The 20837-nt window shown below is 44.1% G+C and overlaps 1 protein-coding gene across 1 annotated transcript in view; it reads right to left on the reverse strand.

Moving 5' to 3' along the window:
- Nucleotides 1–20837, reverse strand: part of LOC139408980 (N-acetyltransferase 10) — a 36857-nt gene that overhangs the window by 8073 nt on the left and 7947 nt on the right. Inside the window, exons 6-15 of the mRNA XM_071153532.1 lie at nucleotides 16310–16371; nucleotides 13254–13368; nucleotides 12979–13086; nucleotides 12594–12727; nucleotides 12293–12386; nucleotides 11948–12183; nucleotides 11732–11856; nucleotides 11348–11498; nucleotides 11071–11167; nucleotides 5440–5556 (exon numbers count right to left, since the gene is read on the reverse strand). Coding sequence (XP_071009633.1) covers nucleotides 5440–5556; nucleotides 11071–11167; nucleotides 11348–11498; nucleotides 11732–11856; nucleotides 11948–12183; nucleotides 12293–12386; nucleotides 12594–12727; nucleotides 12979–13086; nucleotides 13254–13368; nucleotides 16310–16371 — 1239 coding nt within the window. The remainder of the gene's footprint in view (nucleotides 1–5439; nucleotides 5557–11070; nucleotides 11168–11347; nucleotides 11499–11731; nucleotides 11857–11947; nucleotides 12184–12292; nucleotides 12387–12593; nucleotides 12728–12978; nucleotides 13087–13253; nucleotides 13369–16309; nucleotides 16372–20837) is intronic.

Raw genomic sequence — 20837 nt, forward strand, 5'->3', positions numbered from 1 at the left:
AAGTTGAGAACAAGTTCTCATTTACAATTGCGACCTGGCCAAGATAAAGCAAAGCAGTTCGACACATACAACGACACAGAGTTACACATGGAGTAAAACAAACATACAGTCAATAATACAGTAGAAAAATAAGTTTATATACAATGTGAGCAAATGAGGTGAGATAAGAGGTAAAGGCAAAATAATGCCATGGTGGCAAAGTAAATACAATATAGCAAGTAAAACACTGGAATGGTAGATTTGCAGTGGAAGAATGTGCAAAGTAGAGAGAAATAATGGGGTGCAAAGGAGCAAAATAAATAAATACAGTAGGGAAAGAGGTAGTAGTTGGGGCTAAATTATAGATGGGCTATGTACAGGTGCAGTAATCTGTGAGCTTAAAGCTAGTGAGGGAGATAAGTGTTTCCAGTTTCAGAGATTTTTGTAGTTCGTTCCAGTCATTGGCAGCAGAGAACTGGAAGGAGAGGCGGCCAAAGGAATAATTGGTTTTGGGGGTGACCAGAGAGATATACCTGCTGGAGTGTGTGCTACAGGTGGGTGGGTCTTGTAGATGACCTGGAGCCAGTGGGTTTGGCGACGAGTATGAAGCGAGGGCCAGCCAACGAGAGCGTACAGGTCGCAATGGTGGGTAGTATATGGGGCTTTGGTGACAAAACGGATTGCACTGTGATAGACTACATCCAATTTATTGAGTAGGGTATTGGAGGCTATTTTGTAAATGACATCGCCGAAGTCGAGGATTGGTAGGATGGTCAGTTTTACGAGGGTATGTTTGGCAGCATGAGTGAAGTATGCTTTGTTGCGAAATATGAAGCCAATTCTAGATTTAACTTTGGATTGGAGATGTTTGATGTGAGTCTGGAAGGAGAGTTTAGTCTAACCAGACACCTAGGTATTTGTAGTTGTCCACGTATTCTAAGTCAGAGCCGTCCAGAGTAGTGATGTTGGACAGGCAGGCAGGTAGCGATCGGTTGAGGAGCAGGCATTTTGTTTTACTTGTATTTAAGAGCAATTGGAGGCCATGGAAGGAGAGTTGTATGGCATTGAAGCTTGCCTGGAGGGTTGTTAACACAGTGTCCAAAGAAGGACCAGAAGTATACAGAATGGTGTCGTCTGCGTAGAGGTGGATCAGAGACTCACCAGCAGCAAGAGCGACATCATTGATGTATACAAAGAGAAGAGAGTCGGTCCAAGAATTGAACCCTGTGGCACCCCCATAGAGACTGCCAGAGGTCCGGACAGCAGACCCTCCGATTTGACACACTGAACTCTATCAGAGAAGTAGTTGGTGAACCAGGCGAGGCAATCATTTGAGAAACCAAGGCTGTCGAGTCTGCCAATGAGGATGTGGTGATTGACAGAGTCGAAAGCCTTGGCCAGATCAATGAATACGGCTGCACAGTAATGTTTCTTATCAATGGCGGTTAAGATGATGACCAGCTCTGAAACCAGATTGCATAGCAGAGAAGGTATGGTGAGATTCGAAATGGTCGGTAATCTGTTTGTTGACTTGGCTTTCGAAGACCTTAGAAAGGCAGGGTAGGATAGATATAGGTCTGTAGCAGTTTGGGTCAAGAGTGTCCCCCCTTTGAAGAGGGGGATGACCGCAGCTGCTTTACAATCTTAGGGAATCTCAGAAAGAGGTTGAACAGGCTAGTAATAGGGGTGGCAACAATTTCGGCAGATACTTTTAGAAAGGGTCCATATTGTCTAGCCTGGCTGATTTGTAGGGGTCCAGATTTTGCAGCTCTTTCAGAACATCAGCTGACTGGATTTGGGAGAAGGAGAAATGGGGAAGGCTTGGGCGAGTTGCTATGGGGGGTGCAGTGCTGTTGACCGGGGTAGGGGTAGCCAGGTGGAAAGCATGGCCAGCCGTAGAAAAATGCTTATTGAAATTCTCAATTATAGTGGATTTATTAGTGGTGACAGTGTTTCCTATCTTCAGTGCAGTGGGCAGCTGGGGAGGAGGTGTTCTTATTCTCCATGGACTTTACAGTGTCCCAGAACTTTTTTGAGATTGTGTCGCAGGAAGCAAATTTCTGCTTGAAAAAGCTAACCTTGGCTTTTTTAACTGCCTGTGTATAATGGTTTCTAGCTTCCTTGAACAGCTGCATATCACGGGGGCTGTTCGATGCTAATGCAGAACGCCATAGGATGTTTTTGTGTTGGTTAAGGGCAGTCAGGTCTGGGGAGAACCAAGGGCTATATCTGTTCCTGGTTCTACATTTATTGAATGGGGCATGCTTATTTAAGATGGTGAGGAAGGCATTTTTAAAGAATAACCAGGCATTCTCTACTGACGGGATGAGATCAATATCCTTCCAGGATACCCCAGCCAGGTCGATTAGAAAGGCCTGCTCGCTGAAGTGTTTCAGGGAGCGTTTGACCGCTGACCCATTTCGGATGCAGGCAATGAGGCAGTGATCGCTGAGATATTGGTTGAAGCCAGCAGAGCTGTATTTACAGGGCAAGTTAGTAAGGATGATATCTATGAGGGTGCCCGTGTTTAAGGCTTTGGGGGCGGCAGGGTAGCCTAGTGGTTAGAGCGTTGGACTAGTAACCGGAAGGTTGCGAGTTCAAACCCCCGAGCTGACAAGGTACAAATCTGTCGTTCTGCCCCTGAACAGGCAGTTAACCCACTGTTCCCAGGCCGTCATTGAAAATAAGAATTTGTTCTTAACTGACTTGCCTGGCTAAATAAAGGTAAAATAAAAAAAATAAAAATAAAAATTGGGGAGGTACATGGTAGGTTCATTGATAATTTGTGTGAGATTGAGGGCATCAAGCTTAGATTGTAGGATGGCTGGGATGTTAAGCATGTTCCAGTTTAGGTCGCCTAGCAGCACGAGCTCTGAAGATAGATGGGGGGCAATCAGTTCACATATGGTGTCCAGAGCACAGCTGGGGGCAGAGGGTGGTCTATAGCAGGCGACAATGGTGAGAGACTTGTTTTTAGAGAGGTGGATCTTTAAAAAGTAGAAGTTCAAATTGTTTGGGTACAGACCTGGATTGTAGGACAGAACTCTGCAGGCTATCTTTGCAGTAGATTGCAACACCGCCCCCTTTGGCAGTTCTATCTTGTCTGAAAATGTTGTAGTTTGGGATGAACATTTCAGAATTTTTGGTGGTCTTCCTAAGCCAGGATTCAGACACAGCTAGAACATCCGGGTTGGCAGAGTGTGCTAAAGCAGTGAATAAAATAAACTTAGGGGGAAGGCTTCTAATGTTAACATGCATGAAACCAAGGCTATTACGGTACAGAAGTCATCAAAAGAGAGCCCCTGGGGAATAGGAGTGGAGCTAGGCACTGCAGGGCCTGGATTCACCTCTACATCGCCAGAGGAACAGAGGAGGAGTAGGATAAGGGTACGGCTAAAAGCAATAAGAATTGGTTGTCTAGAACGTCTGGAACAGAGAGTAAAAGGAGGTTTCTGGGGAAGATAAAATAGCTTCAAGGTATAATGTACAGACAAAGGTATGGTAGGATGTGAATACAGTGGAGGTAAACCTAGGTATTGAGTGATGAAGAGAGAGATATTGTCTCTAGAAAAATAATTGAAACCAGGAGATGTCATCGCATGTGTGGGTGGTTGAACTAATAGGTTGGGTAAGGTATAGTGAGCAGGCTAGAGGCTCTACAGTGAAATAAAGCCAATAAACACTAACCAGAACAGCAATGGACAAGGCATATTGACATTAAGGAGAGGCATGCTTAGTCGAGTGATCAAAAGGGTCCAGTGAGTAGTGAGGTTGGTTGGGGTCACGGCGATTCAGACAGCTAGCTGGGCCATCGGTAGCAAGCTAGCATAGGATGGAGGTCTGTTTCTAGCCACCTCGTGCGTTTCCATCGGTAGGATTAGTGGGGTTCCGTGTGGTAGAGGGGATCAATCCAGTTCGCAAAAAAAAACAACAATAGATATAGTTAGAGGCCCAAGAAAAAAAAGAAAAAAAAATTGACAGCTAACGATTAGCGGACCACAGATGGGCGTTCAGGTAACGTCGCGACAGAGGAGCCAGCCGGATAACTCCCTCGGGCAGATAACGTCGGTAGTCCAGTTGTGAAAGCCCGGTGGGGCTCCGCGTTGGCAGTAAAACGGGTCCGGATAGGTGATTGTAGCCCAGGAGTGACTGATGGAACTCTTCAGCTGGCTAGCTCCGGAATAATTGATGTTTGCTCCGGAATCGACGTAAGCCGATAGTCACACGGATAGCAGCTAGCTAGCTGCGAGATCCAGGTATAAATGTCCAGAGTTAGTGGTTGAAATCCGGGGACATGGAGAGAAAAATAGGTCCGGTATGTTCCGGTCCGAGCCGCGCCGTACAAAATTGCCAATAGATTTTCAAGCTAAAGGATAGCTGATGACCACAAACCGTGGTTAGCTGAATACTAACGATTAGCCAGTAAAGAAGCTAACTAGCTTCTGTCTAGCTTCTGTCTAGCTTCTGTCTAGCTTCTGTCTAGCTTCTGTCTAGCTTCTGTCTAGCTTCTGTGGAGGATTACAGATTTGAGGTAAATAATACTTTCTTTTTTTTAAAAATATAAATTGGTGAGGCGGGTTGCAGGAGTTTTTTGAAGATGAGTTTATGGAAAATAAAAAACATAAAAAAGGTATGCGAAAGGTATGCGAAGAAAGTTGTAAATATATATATATATATATATACATACATATACATACACACACACACACACACACACATATATACACACACACGGGACAAGACAAGGACAAAAGACGTCTGACTGCTATGCCATCTTGGAGCAAGGTGCTCGGTCCGCAGCAACAGTCTGGAGGGAGGCGGGGTCTATCCCACACTTCTTTGGTGGTGTCTTCAGTTGGTCCTTTAGCTGCCTTTTCTGCCCACCTGCATAGCAACAGCCAAGTTGTAGCTGTCCATACAGCAGCTTCCGTGGCAGGCGATCCTCTGCTATCCGGATGGCATGTCCGAGCAATCTAAGCTGGCGGTGTGCGATGGACGCCTCAATGCTCTTGCAGTTGGTTCTCTGTAGGATCTCGTTTTATGCATTTGGGAACCATCATCCCACAACGGTCCCAGAGACTGTTTGGAATAGGCCATTTTTTCCCTTGACAAGCTGACCAATAGAATAGTTACATTTTCTACTGTGGGGACAGTAAATTGACACGGGCTAGTGATTTTGCTGTTCGTTACTCGTCTTGTTGGCTGAGGAAAAGCACATTCATTCTAACATCTTCAAAGTGTGCAATAGAATTTTGGTAAGAAGGACCGCACATCGTTGCATCCTCGACTTGCATGTTATGTTAACATGAATTACCATAATCTAAATGTGATTTGTCATTCTGAGCACTGTGGGTGGACACCGTAATCAGGTTATGAATGACAGAACAGCTATTGCCATGTTAAAATGTTATGGGATGCATTGCTCTCCATTGTTTTTGATGGTAGGCTGAGTTTATTCACCTGTATGACAGCCAGAACCTCTGGCAGTGAGTTCTGTGTGGGAGGAACAGGAGGCAGTAGGCAGAAGAGGTGATGTGCCGGGGCATCTGACAACATCTGCAGGTCGTTGGGAGAGTTCTGGAATCATCAAAGGCAAATCGGTAAGAAAACAGATATACACAGGAGGAAGGTTTGTCTATAGAGGAGCCACCAGGTTATTGGGACAAATCTAATAAGACCAACTGTAATCCACAGGCAACCAAGGCTCCAACATATATTATCTTATTACAACCTCATTGATGCCTGGTGAGTTCATAACGCTGAAACAAAACAATAGTACACTTTCTTCAACCAGACAAAACATTCTCCAGAATCGATTTCGTACTGATTTCGAAAACTGAAATTCTACATATGAGCCTATCTGATCATTATGCTTACTACTGACAGATACACATTTAAGAAGTTCCTAAAAGAGAGTCACAAGATGGTGCTTTAATTTTTACTTACCACAAAATCCTACTTTAGGCCAATTAGGCCCACTGTTCAAAGGTTCGTACAGCACTTATTTTGCTGTTTGTGTTCTCACCATCACCCCCTCCCTATCTTTGATAAATAGAGATATACTATTTTCAAAAAGTCTGCTATCCCGTCTCGAAACTAACTTAGCCAAATTGGTCCATCCAGACCAAAGTGGGTGTGTTATCCTCAGATAACAGCCGTCATCTATTACATATTTCACATGCTTCATCAAACCAACGCTCCTTGGGCAGTTCTTTTGTTGCAGAAAAAGCTTTTGATAGATTAGTACCAGTAAAAAGTTTAGACCCCTTCAAGGGTTTTTCTTAATTTTCGCTATTTTCTACATTGTAAAATAAGAGTGACGACATCAAAACTATGAAATAACACATATGGAATCGTGGTGTGACCAAAAAACGTTTAATATAAATATATTTTATATTTCAGATTGTTCAAAGTAGCCACCCTTAGTCTTGATGACAGCTTTGCACACTCTTGGCATTCTCTCAACCAGCACATTAAATGCTTTTCCAACAGTCTTGAAGGAGTTCCCACATATGCCGAGCACTTGTTGGCTGCTTTTCCTTTACTCTGCGGTCCAACTCATCCCAAACCATCTCAATTGGGTTGAGGTCGGGTGATTGTGGAGGTCAAGTCATCTGATGCAGCACTTCATCACTCTCCTTCTTGGTCAAATAGCCCTTACACAGCCTGGAGGTGTGTTTTGGGTCATTGCCAAGCGTCGGCTAGAGTTGTGTAAAGCTCGCTACCATTGGACTCAAGAGCAATGGAAACACGTTCTCTGGAGTGATGAATCATGCTTCACTCTCTGACAGTCCGACGGACAAATGCATTGTACCAACTGTAAAGTTTGGCGGAGGAGGAATAATGGCCTGGGGCTGTTTTTCATGGTTCGGGCTAGGCCCTTTAGTTCCAGTGAAAGGAAATCTTAACACTACAGCATTCAAAGGCATTATAGACGATTCTGTGCTTCCAACTTTGTGGCAACAGTTTAGGGAAGGCTTTCTCCCATTTCAGCATGATAACGCCCCCTCGCACAAAGCGAGGTCCATACAGAAATGGTTCGTCGAGATCGCTGTGGAAGAACTTGACTGGCCTGCACAGAGCCCTGACCTCAACCCCATCAAACACCATTAGGATGAATTGGAATGCTGAATGTGAGCCAGGCCTAATCACCCAACATCAGTGCCCAACCTCACTAATGAATGCTTGTGGCTGAAAGGAAGCCCAGCAGTAATGTTCCAACTTCAAGTGGAATGAGATGGTTGACGAGCAGGGGTCAACATACTTTTGGTCATGTAGTGTATCTTTGGTCGGTTTTGGAATATATGGGCTCGGCTCCAATTTCATTAATATGATTAAAATACTATGTCAACACCTCAGCCATAGTAATAAGAGGCCATACCTGTCTGTTCAGAATAACTAGAAGTAGCAGGCAAGGTGATCCATTTTATTGTCTATAGCGCACCTGGCCCAGGCGATTTGACAATCGAAAGATATTACAAGAATGTCTCGGATAATACTACGGATCATATCTTACTTTATCAAGACAATGCACATTGCCTTGCAAAAGTATTTATCCCCATTTTGTTGCACTACAACCTGTAATTTTAATGGATTTTTATTTAGATTTCATGAAGTGGAAATACACAAAATAGCTTAAAAAAATTTGAAGTGGAAAAAATTCAAAACAAATGACAAAACGGAAAAGTGGTACGTGCATATGTATTCACCCCCTTTGCTATGAAGATATGGTACATTACCTTCAGAAGTCACATAATTAGTTAACTGAAGTCCACCTGTGTGCAATCTAGGTGTCACATGATCTGCTCCTTGCTTGGGGTGCCTCTTGCTAAGTGGTGTTGCAGACTCTGGGGCCTTTCAGAACATTGTGTGTGTGTGTGTGTGTGTGTATGCATACATACATACACACATACACACAATGTTCTGAAAGGCCCCAGAGTCTGCAACCCCACTTAGCAAGGGGGCACCCCAAGCAAGCTGCTCCATGAAGACCAAGGAGCTCTCCCAACAGGTCAGGGACAAAGTTGTGAAGAAGTACAGGTCAGGGTTGGGTTATAATTTAAAAAAATCCAAAACGGAACATCCCACGGAGCACCATTATAATTTTTTTTGAAAGAATATGGCACCACAACAAACCTGCCAAGAGACGGCTGCCTACCAACACTCACAGACCAGGCAAGGAGGGCATTAATCAGAGGCAACAAAGAGACCAAAGATAACCCTGAAGAAGCTGCAAAGCTCCCCTGCGGAGATTGGAGTATATGTCCATAAAACCACTTAAATCTCCAGAGCTGGGCTTTATGGAAGAGCAGCCAGAAAAAAAGCCATTGGTTAAAAATAATAATAATAAGCAAACACGTTTGGTGTTTGCCAAAAGGCATGTGGGACACTACCCAAACATATGAAAAAAGGTACTCTGGTGAGATGGGACTAAAATTTAGCTTTTATTTGACATCAAGGAAAACGCTACATCTGGCGTAAACACAACACCTCTCATAACCCCAAGAATCTCATCCCCACAGTGAAGCATGGTGGTGGTAGCATCATGCTGTGGGGATGTTTTTAATTTGCAGGGACTGGTAAACTGGTCAGAATTGAAGGAATGATGGATGGTGCTAAATACTGGGAAATTCTTGAGGGAAACCTGTTTCAGTCTTCCAGAGATTTGAGACTGGGACGGGACTTCACCTTCCAGCAGGACAATGACCCTGCTAAAGCAGTAAAGCAACACACAAGTGGTTTAAGAGAAAACATTGAAATGTCTTGGAATGACAAAGTCAAAGCACAGACCTCAATCCAATTGAGAATCTGTGGTATGACTTAAAGATCGCTGTACACCAGCAGAAGCCATCCAACTTGAAGGAGCTGGAGCAGTTTTGCCTTGAAAAAAAATGGGCAAAACTCTTGCATCTTCAAAGTGGTAGGCATTTTGTGTAAATCAAGTGATAGAAACCTCCCCCAAAAATATATTTTAATTCCAGGCAACAAAATGCTATTTGGGTGAATACTTTCGCAAGCCACTGTACAAAGAGACATATGGTGTCTCCTATTTCCAGGAAGAGGTAGTCTTCACTGATATATCCCGTAAACTATGCTTTGAACCCATTATTGCACACACAATCTCTATTTGGTGCAATATAGCATGCCCACACACCATTATTTCACAATAACACCCTGCGGTCTGGAGGAAAGCCTTTTGCTCCGCCCCAATGGACAAATGTAGAATCTGTAACTTTGCTGATATCATAGAGAGAAATTGTATGAGAACATTCCAAGATTTTAAAGACAAACATTACCAGGCAACTCCTTTTTTGTAAATTTACAATTCAGGTCAGCTATAAATAACATTGGCCCCGGCCAATTGCCCAGGAGAAGAAAAAATCCCATTGCGAAATTGTGCTTTTTAGCCTATTCATTGATGGAAATACATTTGACTGGTCATGCTTATCAGTTTATAGGCCAACTTGTACAGTATCTTATTTATCACACGCGTACAGCATTCATAGACCTACAGAGTCTTGCGCTGTCAGAGAACAGTTAAACATGGAATAAACAAACATGCAGTCAATAACACAAAAAGAAAAATAGTGTACAGTACTATGTACGGTGTGTGCAAATGTAGAAGAGTACGCAGGTAGGCAATAAATAGGCCCCAGAGGAGAAAATAATTACAATTTAGCATTAATACTGGAGTGATAGATGTGCAGATGATGATGTGCAAGTAGAGATACTGGGGTGCAGTATCAACTTTCTTTAATTATCCAGTATGCAAAGGCACAATCCTAGTCATATTAGCAACCCATGCTAGTTGTTGCACATTAGATCTCCTCTAAATTTCTAACAGACATTTTCATCTCTGACAGATGAAACCACTCTCATGTGTGGTGCGCTTCTGCCAACAGTGTTTTCCCACTAATTGCATTATAGAACGCACATTCCAGCGAAGCATACTGCCTTAAAGAAAGTAAGTAATACTATGGGGATGGGTGTGCTATTTACAGATTGGCTGTGTACAGGTACAGTGATCGGTAAGCTGCTCTGACAGCTGATGCTTAAAGTTAGAGTGCGATATGAGATTTTTGCAATTCGCTCCAGTCATTGGCAGCAGAGAACTCGAAGGCAAGGCGGCAAAAGGAAGTGTTGGCTTTGGGGGATGAGCAGTGAAATATACCTGCTGGAGCGCGGGTGGGTGTTGCTATGGTGACCAGTGAGCTGAGATAAGGCGGGGCTTTACCTAGCAAAGACTTATAGATGACCTGGAGCCAGTGGGTTTGGCAACGAATATGTAGTGAGGGATAAGTGAGGGATGAGCTGCAGGCAGTATGCAGGCAGTATGCATTTTGAAAACGTATACTTATTTGTTTGACACCTGAACATTTTACTACATATTACGAGGCATGTCTTACCTTCAAAGTAGCCTAGCCAAAATCAGACCATACCCATGGAGGCAATTATTTAATATCAACTTTCTTTAATTATCCAGTATGCAAAGGCACAATCCTAGTCATATTAGCAACCCATGCTAGTTGTTGCATATTAGATCTCCTCTAAATCTCTAACAGACATTTTCATCTCTGACAGATGAAACCGCTCTCATGTGTGGTGCGCTTCTGCCAACAGTGTTTTCCCACTAATTGCATTATAGAACGCACATTCCAGCGAAGCATACTGCCTTGAAGAAATAGTAGTTTATCAACATGTTAAGCTAAACGCCCTGATCTGTTGCATCACTCACTGCTTTTTAGCGTCACACACACACACACACAACTGTCCCAGAGTCTGTTTGGAATAGGCTACTTCCAATAGAATAGGTCAACTTCTCTACTATGGGGGATAGTAGATTGACGTACAGCAAAATCGCTAGCCTATGTTACTCGTCTTGTTTGTAGAGGAAAAGTAACATTTGGACAGTTATCCTAATATCTTCAAAGTGCATCCTCGACTTGCATGTTCTTTTAATATGAATTACCATAATCTAAGATAGAGAGAGGGGGGGGGGGGGGGTTACTTTTTGGATCTGCGGTATGATCCTGATGATCAATGCTTTGAATTTGTGTACTTTTTACTAGTGTGTGCAATGCTCAGGCTCACCTTGTAGTGCGAAGCCACATAGAGAGCCATGAGTCTCTGTAGGAAGGCTTCAGATGCCTTGTGGTAGCAGAACAGTGTGTCTCTGTTCACATAGTATCTGTACAACACAGGTTAAGGATGACAACAGCAGCAACGACTAAGACAATCATATAGCGTGCCATTAAAGGCCAAAATACTGAATTTGTTTTAGGGCCAAACAGCAGCCCTGTAAAGCTGAGGAATGGAGCTTGAGAAATAACCACAGAACAGCATTATCTATTGCACCATGAAAGGATACAGGTCGCAGGTCTGTGGCAGGGGGCAGCCAGAGATGACTCTGGGGATGTTTAGACAGTCCAGACACAGCAGCTCGTTGAGCCACTTCTCTACAGGGTCTCCAATGGCATAACGGATGGACTCATGGAGGGACACCTCTTGGAGGGAGCGAGCTGGGAGAGGAGGAACAAAATAATTAAAACACATTACAGGTACAGATGCAATGGAATGTATTTTTTGATTGACTTTGCAGATAGTTATTTTGTAGAAAACTTGATTAGCAATGATTGTGATCGTTGGTTTTACCTACAGTAGTAGAATGCATTGAGTGCGAATCTGGATAAGACTAGGGTCTGCTACATGACTAAAAGATACATGTAAAATGTAGTAAGGGTGTGTTGGTCACCTGCATTTAGCCTGGCTGTATTGGTGCTCCTGTTCTCTGCTGACAGACTCTGCTGGCTCTCTGAACTCTGCTGCCTCAACTGTTGGATCAACTTCAGGGAGAGAGAACGACCTGTGCCCTCATACCTTTAGGGATAAAAAGGGGAAACCAGGAACAGACAGTTTGCACTATGGTACACCGGGGGGTTCCAGAATCACATACACACACGCAACTGACCCGTTGATGGTGGAGGCCATGAAGACCAGGTATGGTCCGAGCAGCTTCTTGACCAGAGGAAGGGGGATAGCTGCAGCTTCATCTATCACCAGCAGCTCAGCCTGACCCAGCTTCACTGAATCAGCCGGGTGGATGTACTGAATAGTCTGTCTATGCTCCTTAAAGATGTTGACTCTAACCACAGCCTTGCTGAACTCAGGGTTCAGAGACTGGATGATCTCATAGTCCAGGTGCTCCTGGGAATGAGAGAGGGACGTTTAAGTTAGGAATATATTTAATAAAGCTTCCATTGTCTGACATATAGTTCACTCACATCCAGAGACTATAGACAAAGAGAAGGGTCACCTGGTATTGAAGGGCATCGAAGCCTTTGAAGATGAATTCAAACAGAGTGTGCAGGTTGTCTGGGCTGGGGGAGGTGATGAAGATGTTGGAGTAGCTGTGGAGAAGGACAACAGGACACTATGAGCAGCAGTATGTCACAGTATGGAGTGTGTGATTTAAGGGACTCCACACAGATCACTGTTAGCGAGTGCGTCTCCTCCAACATAGCGACAAGCACACCTACGTAGATCAATCTAAAAGTGTAAAGACTCATGAGTGTGTGTGTGAGAGATGAGGTAGGTGACTCAGCAGTAAACCGCACCCAAATGCCACAGCCCCAGCCACAGCCAGTCCCAGTGCTGCAGACTTGCCCCTGCCTCTAGCTGCAGTCAGAGCCACAGTGCTCCGCAGGGTCTTCTCTGAGATGGCCTCGATGAACTTCAGCACCGCCTTGGCCTTGGAAGGAGAGACCGCAACAAACCATAAGCTAAGAAACACACACTGTGAATAACAGGATCTCCACTGAGAGGTGGAAAGCCTGGATATGAACTAGTCAATAAATGCTGTCCTACACCCCTTTACCCAATTGTCTTCTGACAGGTGGCGTTACACGTGATGCCAGTCTCAACCAGAGCATACGGATTCACGCTATCTGACGTAAGACAATATCCTATACCCTTGATTTATATATGAGAGTATGTCCTGACCTGGTCCATGGTCTTGCAGCTGTCCACCAGCACACCAACAGGCTGCGTGTCCTGTAGAGACTCCTTTAACTCATTCAGCTCCTGTTCCCGCGGCGAAAGACTGTCCTCCTGCAGGAAGGAGAAAAATGATTTGTCAGGTTAGAACCCAGAAGTCAATGAATGGAGTTTTTGACTTAAGTCATGTTCACTAGGCACGAAACTGAAGGAACCTTGCTCCAGTGTGCCCTAATCAACATAACCCAGGATTGCTGTGGAGCATGGGATTGTGTGTCTACCTGAGTCTTGGGAGGAACAGGCTTGATGTTGGCAATGTGGCTGGAGATGGGCAGGACGTTGAGCTGGTCGTCAATGACAACGCACGTCTTACAGGACGACAGAGATAGGATGAACCTGGAGGGGAGGGCAGTTAGTTACCATGGATATATATGGTATCAGTTAGGGTTATAAGGCCTGTCAAGTCATTTAAAAAGAACAAGGAAGCCCTTGTGAGAATAGTCCTCAAGAGCTGTAATTGGGCAGCCATATTTAAACCACACTGAACAAAAACAAACCGCAACATGTAAAGTGTTAGTCCCATGTTTCATGAGCTGAAATAAAATATCCCAGAAATGTTTCATACGCACAAAAAGCTTGTGTCTCTCAAATTTGTTGACACACCTGTTAGAGCATTTCTCCTTTACCAAGATAACCCATCCACCTGACAGGTGTGGCATACATAAAGAAGCTGATAAAACAGCATGACCATTACACAGGTGCATCTTGTGTTGGGGACAATGAATGGCCACTAAAATGCGCAGTTTTGTCACACAACACAATGCCACAGATGTCAAATTTTGAAGGACCGTGCAATTGGCATGCTGACGGCAGGAATGTCCACCAGAGCTGATGACAGAGAATTGACTGTTTATTTCTCTACTATAAGCCACCTCCAACGTCATTTTAGAGAATTTGGCAGTACGTCCAACCGACCTCACAACCGTAGACCATGTGTGACCACACCAGCCCAAGACCTCCACATCCGGCTTCTTCATCACAGACATCGTCTGAGACCAGACACCTGATTAAATTGTGTATTTGCACAACCTTAGAATTTCTGCACAAACTGTCAGAAACCATCTCAGGGAAGCTCATCTGCTTGCTCGTGGTCCTCAATAGGGTCTTGGCCCGACTACAGTTCGGCATTGTAGCCAACTACAGTGAGCAAATGCTTAACTTTGGTGGCCACTGGCACGCTGGAGAAGTGTGCTCTTCACAGATTCATCCCAGTTTCAACTGTACCAGGCAGATGTAAGACAGCGTGTATGGCGTCGTGTGGGCGAGCGGTTTGCTGATGTCAACGTTGTGAATAGAGTGCCCTATCAAATCAAATGTATGTCACATACGTAGTTAGCAGATGTTAATGAGAGTGTAGCAAAATGCTTGTGCTTCTAGTTCTGACAATGCAGTAATAACCAACGAGTAATCTAACCTAACAATTCCACAACTACTACCTTATACACACAAGTGTAAAGGGATAAAGAATATGAACATAAAGATATATGAATGAGTGATGGTACAGAACGGCAGAGGCAAGATGCAGTAGATGCTATAGAGTACAGTATATACATATGAGATGAGTAATGTAGGGTATGAGAACATTATATAAAGTGGCATTGTTTAAAGTGGCGAGTGATACATTTACTTACATCAAGATGGCAAGATGCAGTAGATGGTATAGCGTACAGGATATATACATATGAGGTGAGTAATGTAGAGTAAACATTATATAATATAAAGTGGCTTGTGATAAATTGATTACATCATTTTTTCCATTATTAAAGTGGCTGGAGATGAGTAAGTATGTTGGCAGCAGCCACTCAATGTTGGTGATGGCTGTTGAACAGTCTAATGGCCTTGAGATAGAAGCTGTTTATCAGTCTCTCGGTCTCTGCATTGATGCACCTGTACTGACCTCGCCTTCTGGATAATAGTGGGGTGAACAGGCAGTGGCTCGGGTGATTGTTGTCCTTGATGATCTTTTTGGCCTTCCTGTGAAATCGGGTGGTGTAGGTTTCCTGGAGGGCAGGTAGTTTTCCCCCGGTGATGCGTTGTGCAGACCTCACCACCCTCTGGAGAACCTTACGGTTGTGGGCGGAGCAGTTGCCGTACCAGGCGGTGATACAGCCCGACAGGATGCTCTCGATTGTGCATCTGTAGAAGTTTGTGAGTGCTTTTGGTGGCAAGCCGAATTTCTTCAGCATCCTGAGGTTGAGGCGGCGCTGCTGCGCCTTCTTCACCACACTGTCTGTGTGGGTGGACCATTTCAATTTGTCCGTGATGTATACGCCGAGGAACTTAAAACTCTCCACCCTCTCCACTACTATCCCGTCGATGTGGATAGATGGCTGCTCCCTATGCTGTTTCCTGAAGTCCACGATCATCTCCTTTGTTTTGTTGATGTTGAGTGTGAGGTTATTTTCCTGACACCACACTCCGAGGGCCCTCACCTCCTCCCTGTAGGCCGTCTTGTCGTTGTTGGTAATCAAGCCTACCACTGTAGTGTCGTCTGCAAACTTTATGATTGAGTTGGAGGCGTGCATGACCACGCAGTCGTGGGTGAATAGCGAGTACAGAAGAGGGCTGAGAACGCACCCTTGTGGGGACCCAGTGTTGAGGATCAGCGGGGTGGAGATGTTACCTGCCCGTCAGGAAGTCCAGGACCCAGTTGCACAGGGCGGGGTCGAGACCCAGGGTCTCGAGCTTAATGACGAGTTTGGAGGGTACTATGGTGTTAAATGCTGAGCTGTATGGTGGCGGTAGGGCTGTTATGGGCAGGCATCAGCTACAGACAACGAACACAATTGCATTTTTGAAAGCACAGAGATACCGTGACGAGATCTTGAGGCCCATTGTCATGCCATTCATCCACCGCCATCATTTAATGTTTCAGCATGAAAATGCACGGCCCCATGTGACAAGGATCTGTACACAATTCCTGGAAGCTGAAAAAGTTCATTCTTCCATGGCCTGCATACTCACCAGACATGCTCTGGTTCGGCGTGTACAACAGCGTCTTCCAGTTCCCACCAATATCCAGTAACTTCGCACAGCCATTGAAGAGGAGTGGCACAACATGTCACAGGACACAATCAACAGCCTGATTGCAATGCATGAGGGCCCTACTTTTTGGGGGGTATCTGTGACAGATGCATATCTGTATTTCCAGTTATGTGAAATCCATAGACTAGGGCCTAATGAATTTATTTAAATTGACTGACTTCCTTATATGAACTGTAACTCAGTAAGATTGTTGCGTTTATATTTTTGTTCAGTGTATTTGAAGACCACTGACCTCTCATTGAACCTTCCCACCACGTCCTGATGGGCCTCGGTCCTGTAGCGAGAATGAACATCCTGGGGAAGAAACATACAGTGCATTCAGATAAGGATAAAGACTAGGACTTGACTTTGACATTTTGTAGCGTTACAGCCTTATTCTAAAATGGATTCAATTATGTTCTGAATCTATACACAATACCCCATAATGACAAAGAGAACAGGTTTTTAGAAAAGTTTGCAAATGTATATAAAACATTTTTAAAAATGAAATACCTTACTGACATAAGTATTCATACCCTTTGCTATGAGACTCTAAATTGAGCTCAGGTGCATCCAGTTTCCATTGATCATCCTTGAGATGTTTCTACAACTTCATTGGAGTCCACCTGTTGTAAATTCAATTCATTGGACATGATTTGGAAACACACACACACACACACACACACTTGACAGTGCATATACAAGCAAAAACCAAGCCGTCGAAGGAACTGTCCGTAGAGCTCCAAGAAAGGATTGTGTCGAGGCACATCTGGGGATAGGTACAAAAACATTTCTGCAGCGTTGAACGTCCCTGCATCATTCTTAAATTTAAGATGTTTGGAAACACCAAGACTAAGCAATCGGGGGAGAAAGGCCTTGGTCAGAGAGGTGACCAAGAACCAGATGGTCACTCTGACAGAGCTCCAGAATTCCTCTGCAGCACTTCACCAATCAGGCCTTTATGGTAGAGTGGCCAGACGCAAGCCACTACTCAGTAAAAGGCAAATGACAGCCCGCTTGGAGTTTGCCAACAGGCACCTAAAGGGCTCCGACACTGAGAAACAAGATTCTTTGGTCTAATGAATCCAAGATTGTCACGCCCGGAGGAAACCTGGCATCCCTAAGGTGAAGCATGGTGGTGGTATGATCATGCTGCGGGGATCAGTGGCAGGGTCTGGGAGATTAGTCATAGTTGAGGGAAAGACGAACGGAGCAAAGTACAGGGAGATCCTTGATGAAAACCTGCTCCAGAACACAGACTGTGGCGAAGGTTCACCTTCATATAGAACAACGATCCTAAGCACATAGCCAAGACAACGCAGGAGTAGCTTGGGACAAGTCTGAATGTCATTGAGTGGCCCAGCCAAAGCATGGACTTGAACCCGATCGAACGTCTCTGGAGACCTGAAAACAGCAGTGCAGCGACGCTCCATCCAACCTGAAAGCTTGAGAGGATCTGCAAATAAGAATGGGAGACACTGCCCAAATACACGTGTGCCAAGCTTGTCGCGTCATACCCAACGAGTATGCGAGTCTGTAATCGCTGCCAAAGGTGCTTCAACAAAGTACTGAATAAAGGGTCTGAATACAGTGTATAAAGTCAGAACACCTGCTGTCTCAGCCACTTCGTCACCAAGGGAATACCCCAGGGCTCAATCCTAGGCCCCACCCTCTTTACAATTTACATCAACATAGCTCAGGCAGTAGGAAGCGCTCATCCATTGATATGTAGATAATGCAGTCTTATTACCCCTAATACTAGTCTGTTCAACCCATTTCGTATCGTCTAAGATTCCAAAAGATTGGAAAGCGGCCGCGGTCATCCCCCTCTTCAAAAGGGGGAGACACTCTTGACCAAAACTGTTACAGACCGATATTCATCATGCCCTGACTTTCTAAAATATTCGAAAGCCAAGTTAACAAACAGATCACCAAACATTTTGAATCCCACCGTACCTTCTTCGCTATGCAATCTGGTCATGGGTGCACCTCAGCCACAATATCATAACCGCCATCGATAAGACAACACCATTCAGTATACATCTGGCCCTTCTTTGGACACTGTCAACAAACCTCCAAACGAGCATCGATGCCATACAACTCCCCTTCTGTGACCTCCAACTGCTTTTAAAATAAAAAAAAAACTAAATACATGCTCTTCAACCGATCGCTACTCGCACCCGCCCGCCCGATTAGCATCACTACTCTGGACGGTTATGACTTAGAATATGTGGACGACTGCAAACACCTAGGTGTCTGGCTAGACTGGAAACTCTCCTTCCAAACTCATATTTAACATTTCCAATCCAAAATTAAATCTAAAACCGGCTTCCTATTTCACAACAAAGCCTCCTTCACTCATGCCGCCAAACATACCCTCGTAAAACTGACTATCCTTCCGATCCTTGACTTTGGCGATGTAATTTACAAAATAGCCCCCAACACTCTACTCATGAAACTGGATGCAGTCTATCAACGTGCCATCCGTTTTGTCAAAGCCCCATATACTACCCTCCACTGCGACCTATATGCGCTTGTTGGCTGGTCCTCGCTACATATCGGTCGCCAAACCCACTGGCTCCATGTCATCTATATGTCTTTGCTAGGTAAAGCCCCATCTTCTCAGCTCAATGGTCACCATAGCAACACCCACTCGTAGCACGTGCACCAGTAGGTATATTTCACTGGTCACCCTCAAAGCAAATTCCTCCTTTCCTTCCAGTTCTCTGCTGCCAATGACTGGAACGAATTGCAAAAAAAATAAAATAATAATAATAATATAAATCGCTGAAGTTGGAGACATATCTCCCTCACTAACTTCAAGCATTGGCTGTCAGAGCAGCTTACCAATCGCTGCAGCTGTACACAGCACATCTGTAAATAGCCCATCCTACTACATCCCCATATTTGTTTTTCTGCTCTTTTGCACACCATTATTTCTATTTGCACATTCTCATCTGTACATTTATCACTCCAGTGTAAATTGCGAAATTGTGATTACTTCGCCAGTATTGGCCTATTTATTGCCTTACCCCCGTAATTTGTACACACTGTATACAGATATTCTATTGTGTTATTGACTGTATGTTTGTTTATTCCATGTGTAACTGTGCTGTTGTTTTTGTCGCACTGCTTTGCTTCATCTTGACCAGGTCGCAGTTGAAAATGAGAACTTGTTCTCAACTGGCCTACCTGGTTAAATAAATAAAATATATACTTAGCTGCCTCTTCCCCGGATTGTGTGTTAAAGGCTCTACAACAAAGCTTTCTTAGTGTCCAACAAGCTTTTTCTGCCCCTAGCCTTGTTCTGAACACCTCTAAAACAAAGGGAATATGGTTTGGTAAGAAGAATACCTCCCACTGGTGTAATTACTACCTCTGCGGGTTTAGAGCTTGAGGTAGTCACCTAATACAAGTACTTGGAGTATGGCTAGACTCTCAGCACATATCTCAGCTGCAGGCTAAAGTTAAATCAAGACTTAGAGGAAACTATCATAATCACCCCTTTTACACCCCAGCTGCCAAACTAACCCTGATTCAGATGACCATTCTACCCATGCTAGAATACAGAGGTGAAATGTAACGATCGGCAGCTAAGGGTGCTCTCGAGCGGCTAGATGTTCTTTACCATTCAGCCATCAGCTTTGCCACCAATGCTCCTTATAGGACACATCACCGAACTCTATACTCCTCTGTAAAACTGGTCATCTCACAAAACCAACTGGTTGAAGCTTATTTATAAAAATCCTCTTAGGCCTCACTCCCCCCTATCTCAGATTAGAGGTCGACCAATTAATTAGGGCCGATTTCAAGTTTTCATAACAATCGGAAATCTTTTTTTTTTTTTTTACACCTTTATTTAACTAGGCAAGTCAGTTAAGAACACACTTATTTTCAATGACGGCCTAGGAACGTTCTGCAGAACAGATTTTTACCTTGTCAGCTCAGGGGATCCAATCTTGCAACCTTACAGTTAACTAGTCCAACGCTCTAACCACCTGATTACATTGCACTCCACAAGGAGCTTGTTACGCGAATGCAGTAAGCCAAGGTCAGTTGCTAGCTAGCATTAAACTTATCTTAGAAAAAACAATCGATCGACTGTCGTTGCTCCAATGTGTACTTAACCAAAAACATCAATGCCTTTCTGAAAATCAATACACAAGTATATATTTTTAAACCTGCATATTTAGCTACAAGAAATCCAGGTTAGCAGGCAATATTAACCAGGTGAAATTGTGTCACATCTCTTGCGTTCATTGCACGCAGTCAGGGTATATTTAACAGCTTGGGCCGCCTGGCTCTTTGCGAACTAATTTGCCAGAATTTTACGTAATTATGACATAACATTGAGGGTTGTGCAATGTAACAGGAATATTTAGACTCATGGATGCCATCCATTAGATAAAATACAGAACGGAATAAACGTTTTGTTTTCGAGGTGATAGTTTCCAGATTTGACCTAAGGCCCGTATTTCTGTGTGTTTATTATAGTTATGTCTATGATTTGATAGAGCAGTCTGACTGAGGGGTGGTAGGCAGCAGCAGGCTCGTAATAGTCAAAGGTATATGGTTTAGAGAGAAATAGTCGACGCGTTATAATGCCTGTAATAACTTGCGGCTGAACTTGAAAGGGGTTCCTTCGTTATTTTACCGTTCATGTCTTCCATAGAGAATGTCTTGATCTACTTCAAATAAGGTCTGTGTTTCGTGCTTAAACCGCCTCGGCGTTTTGATACCCGTGTAAATCTCACGAGGATAAGGTAACGTTTGTCAACATA

This window comes from Oncorhynchus clarkii, chromosome 1, assembly GCF_045791955.1.
Source record: "Oncorhynchus clarkii lewisi isolate Uvic-CL-2024 chromosome 1, UVic_Ocla_1.0, whole genome shotgun sequence".
Classification (NCBI taxonomy): domain Eukaryota; kingdom Metazoa; phylum Chordata; class Actinopteri; order Salmoniformes; family Salmonidae; genus Oncorhynchus; species Oncorhynchus clarkii.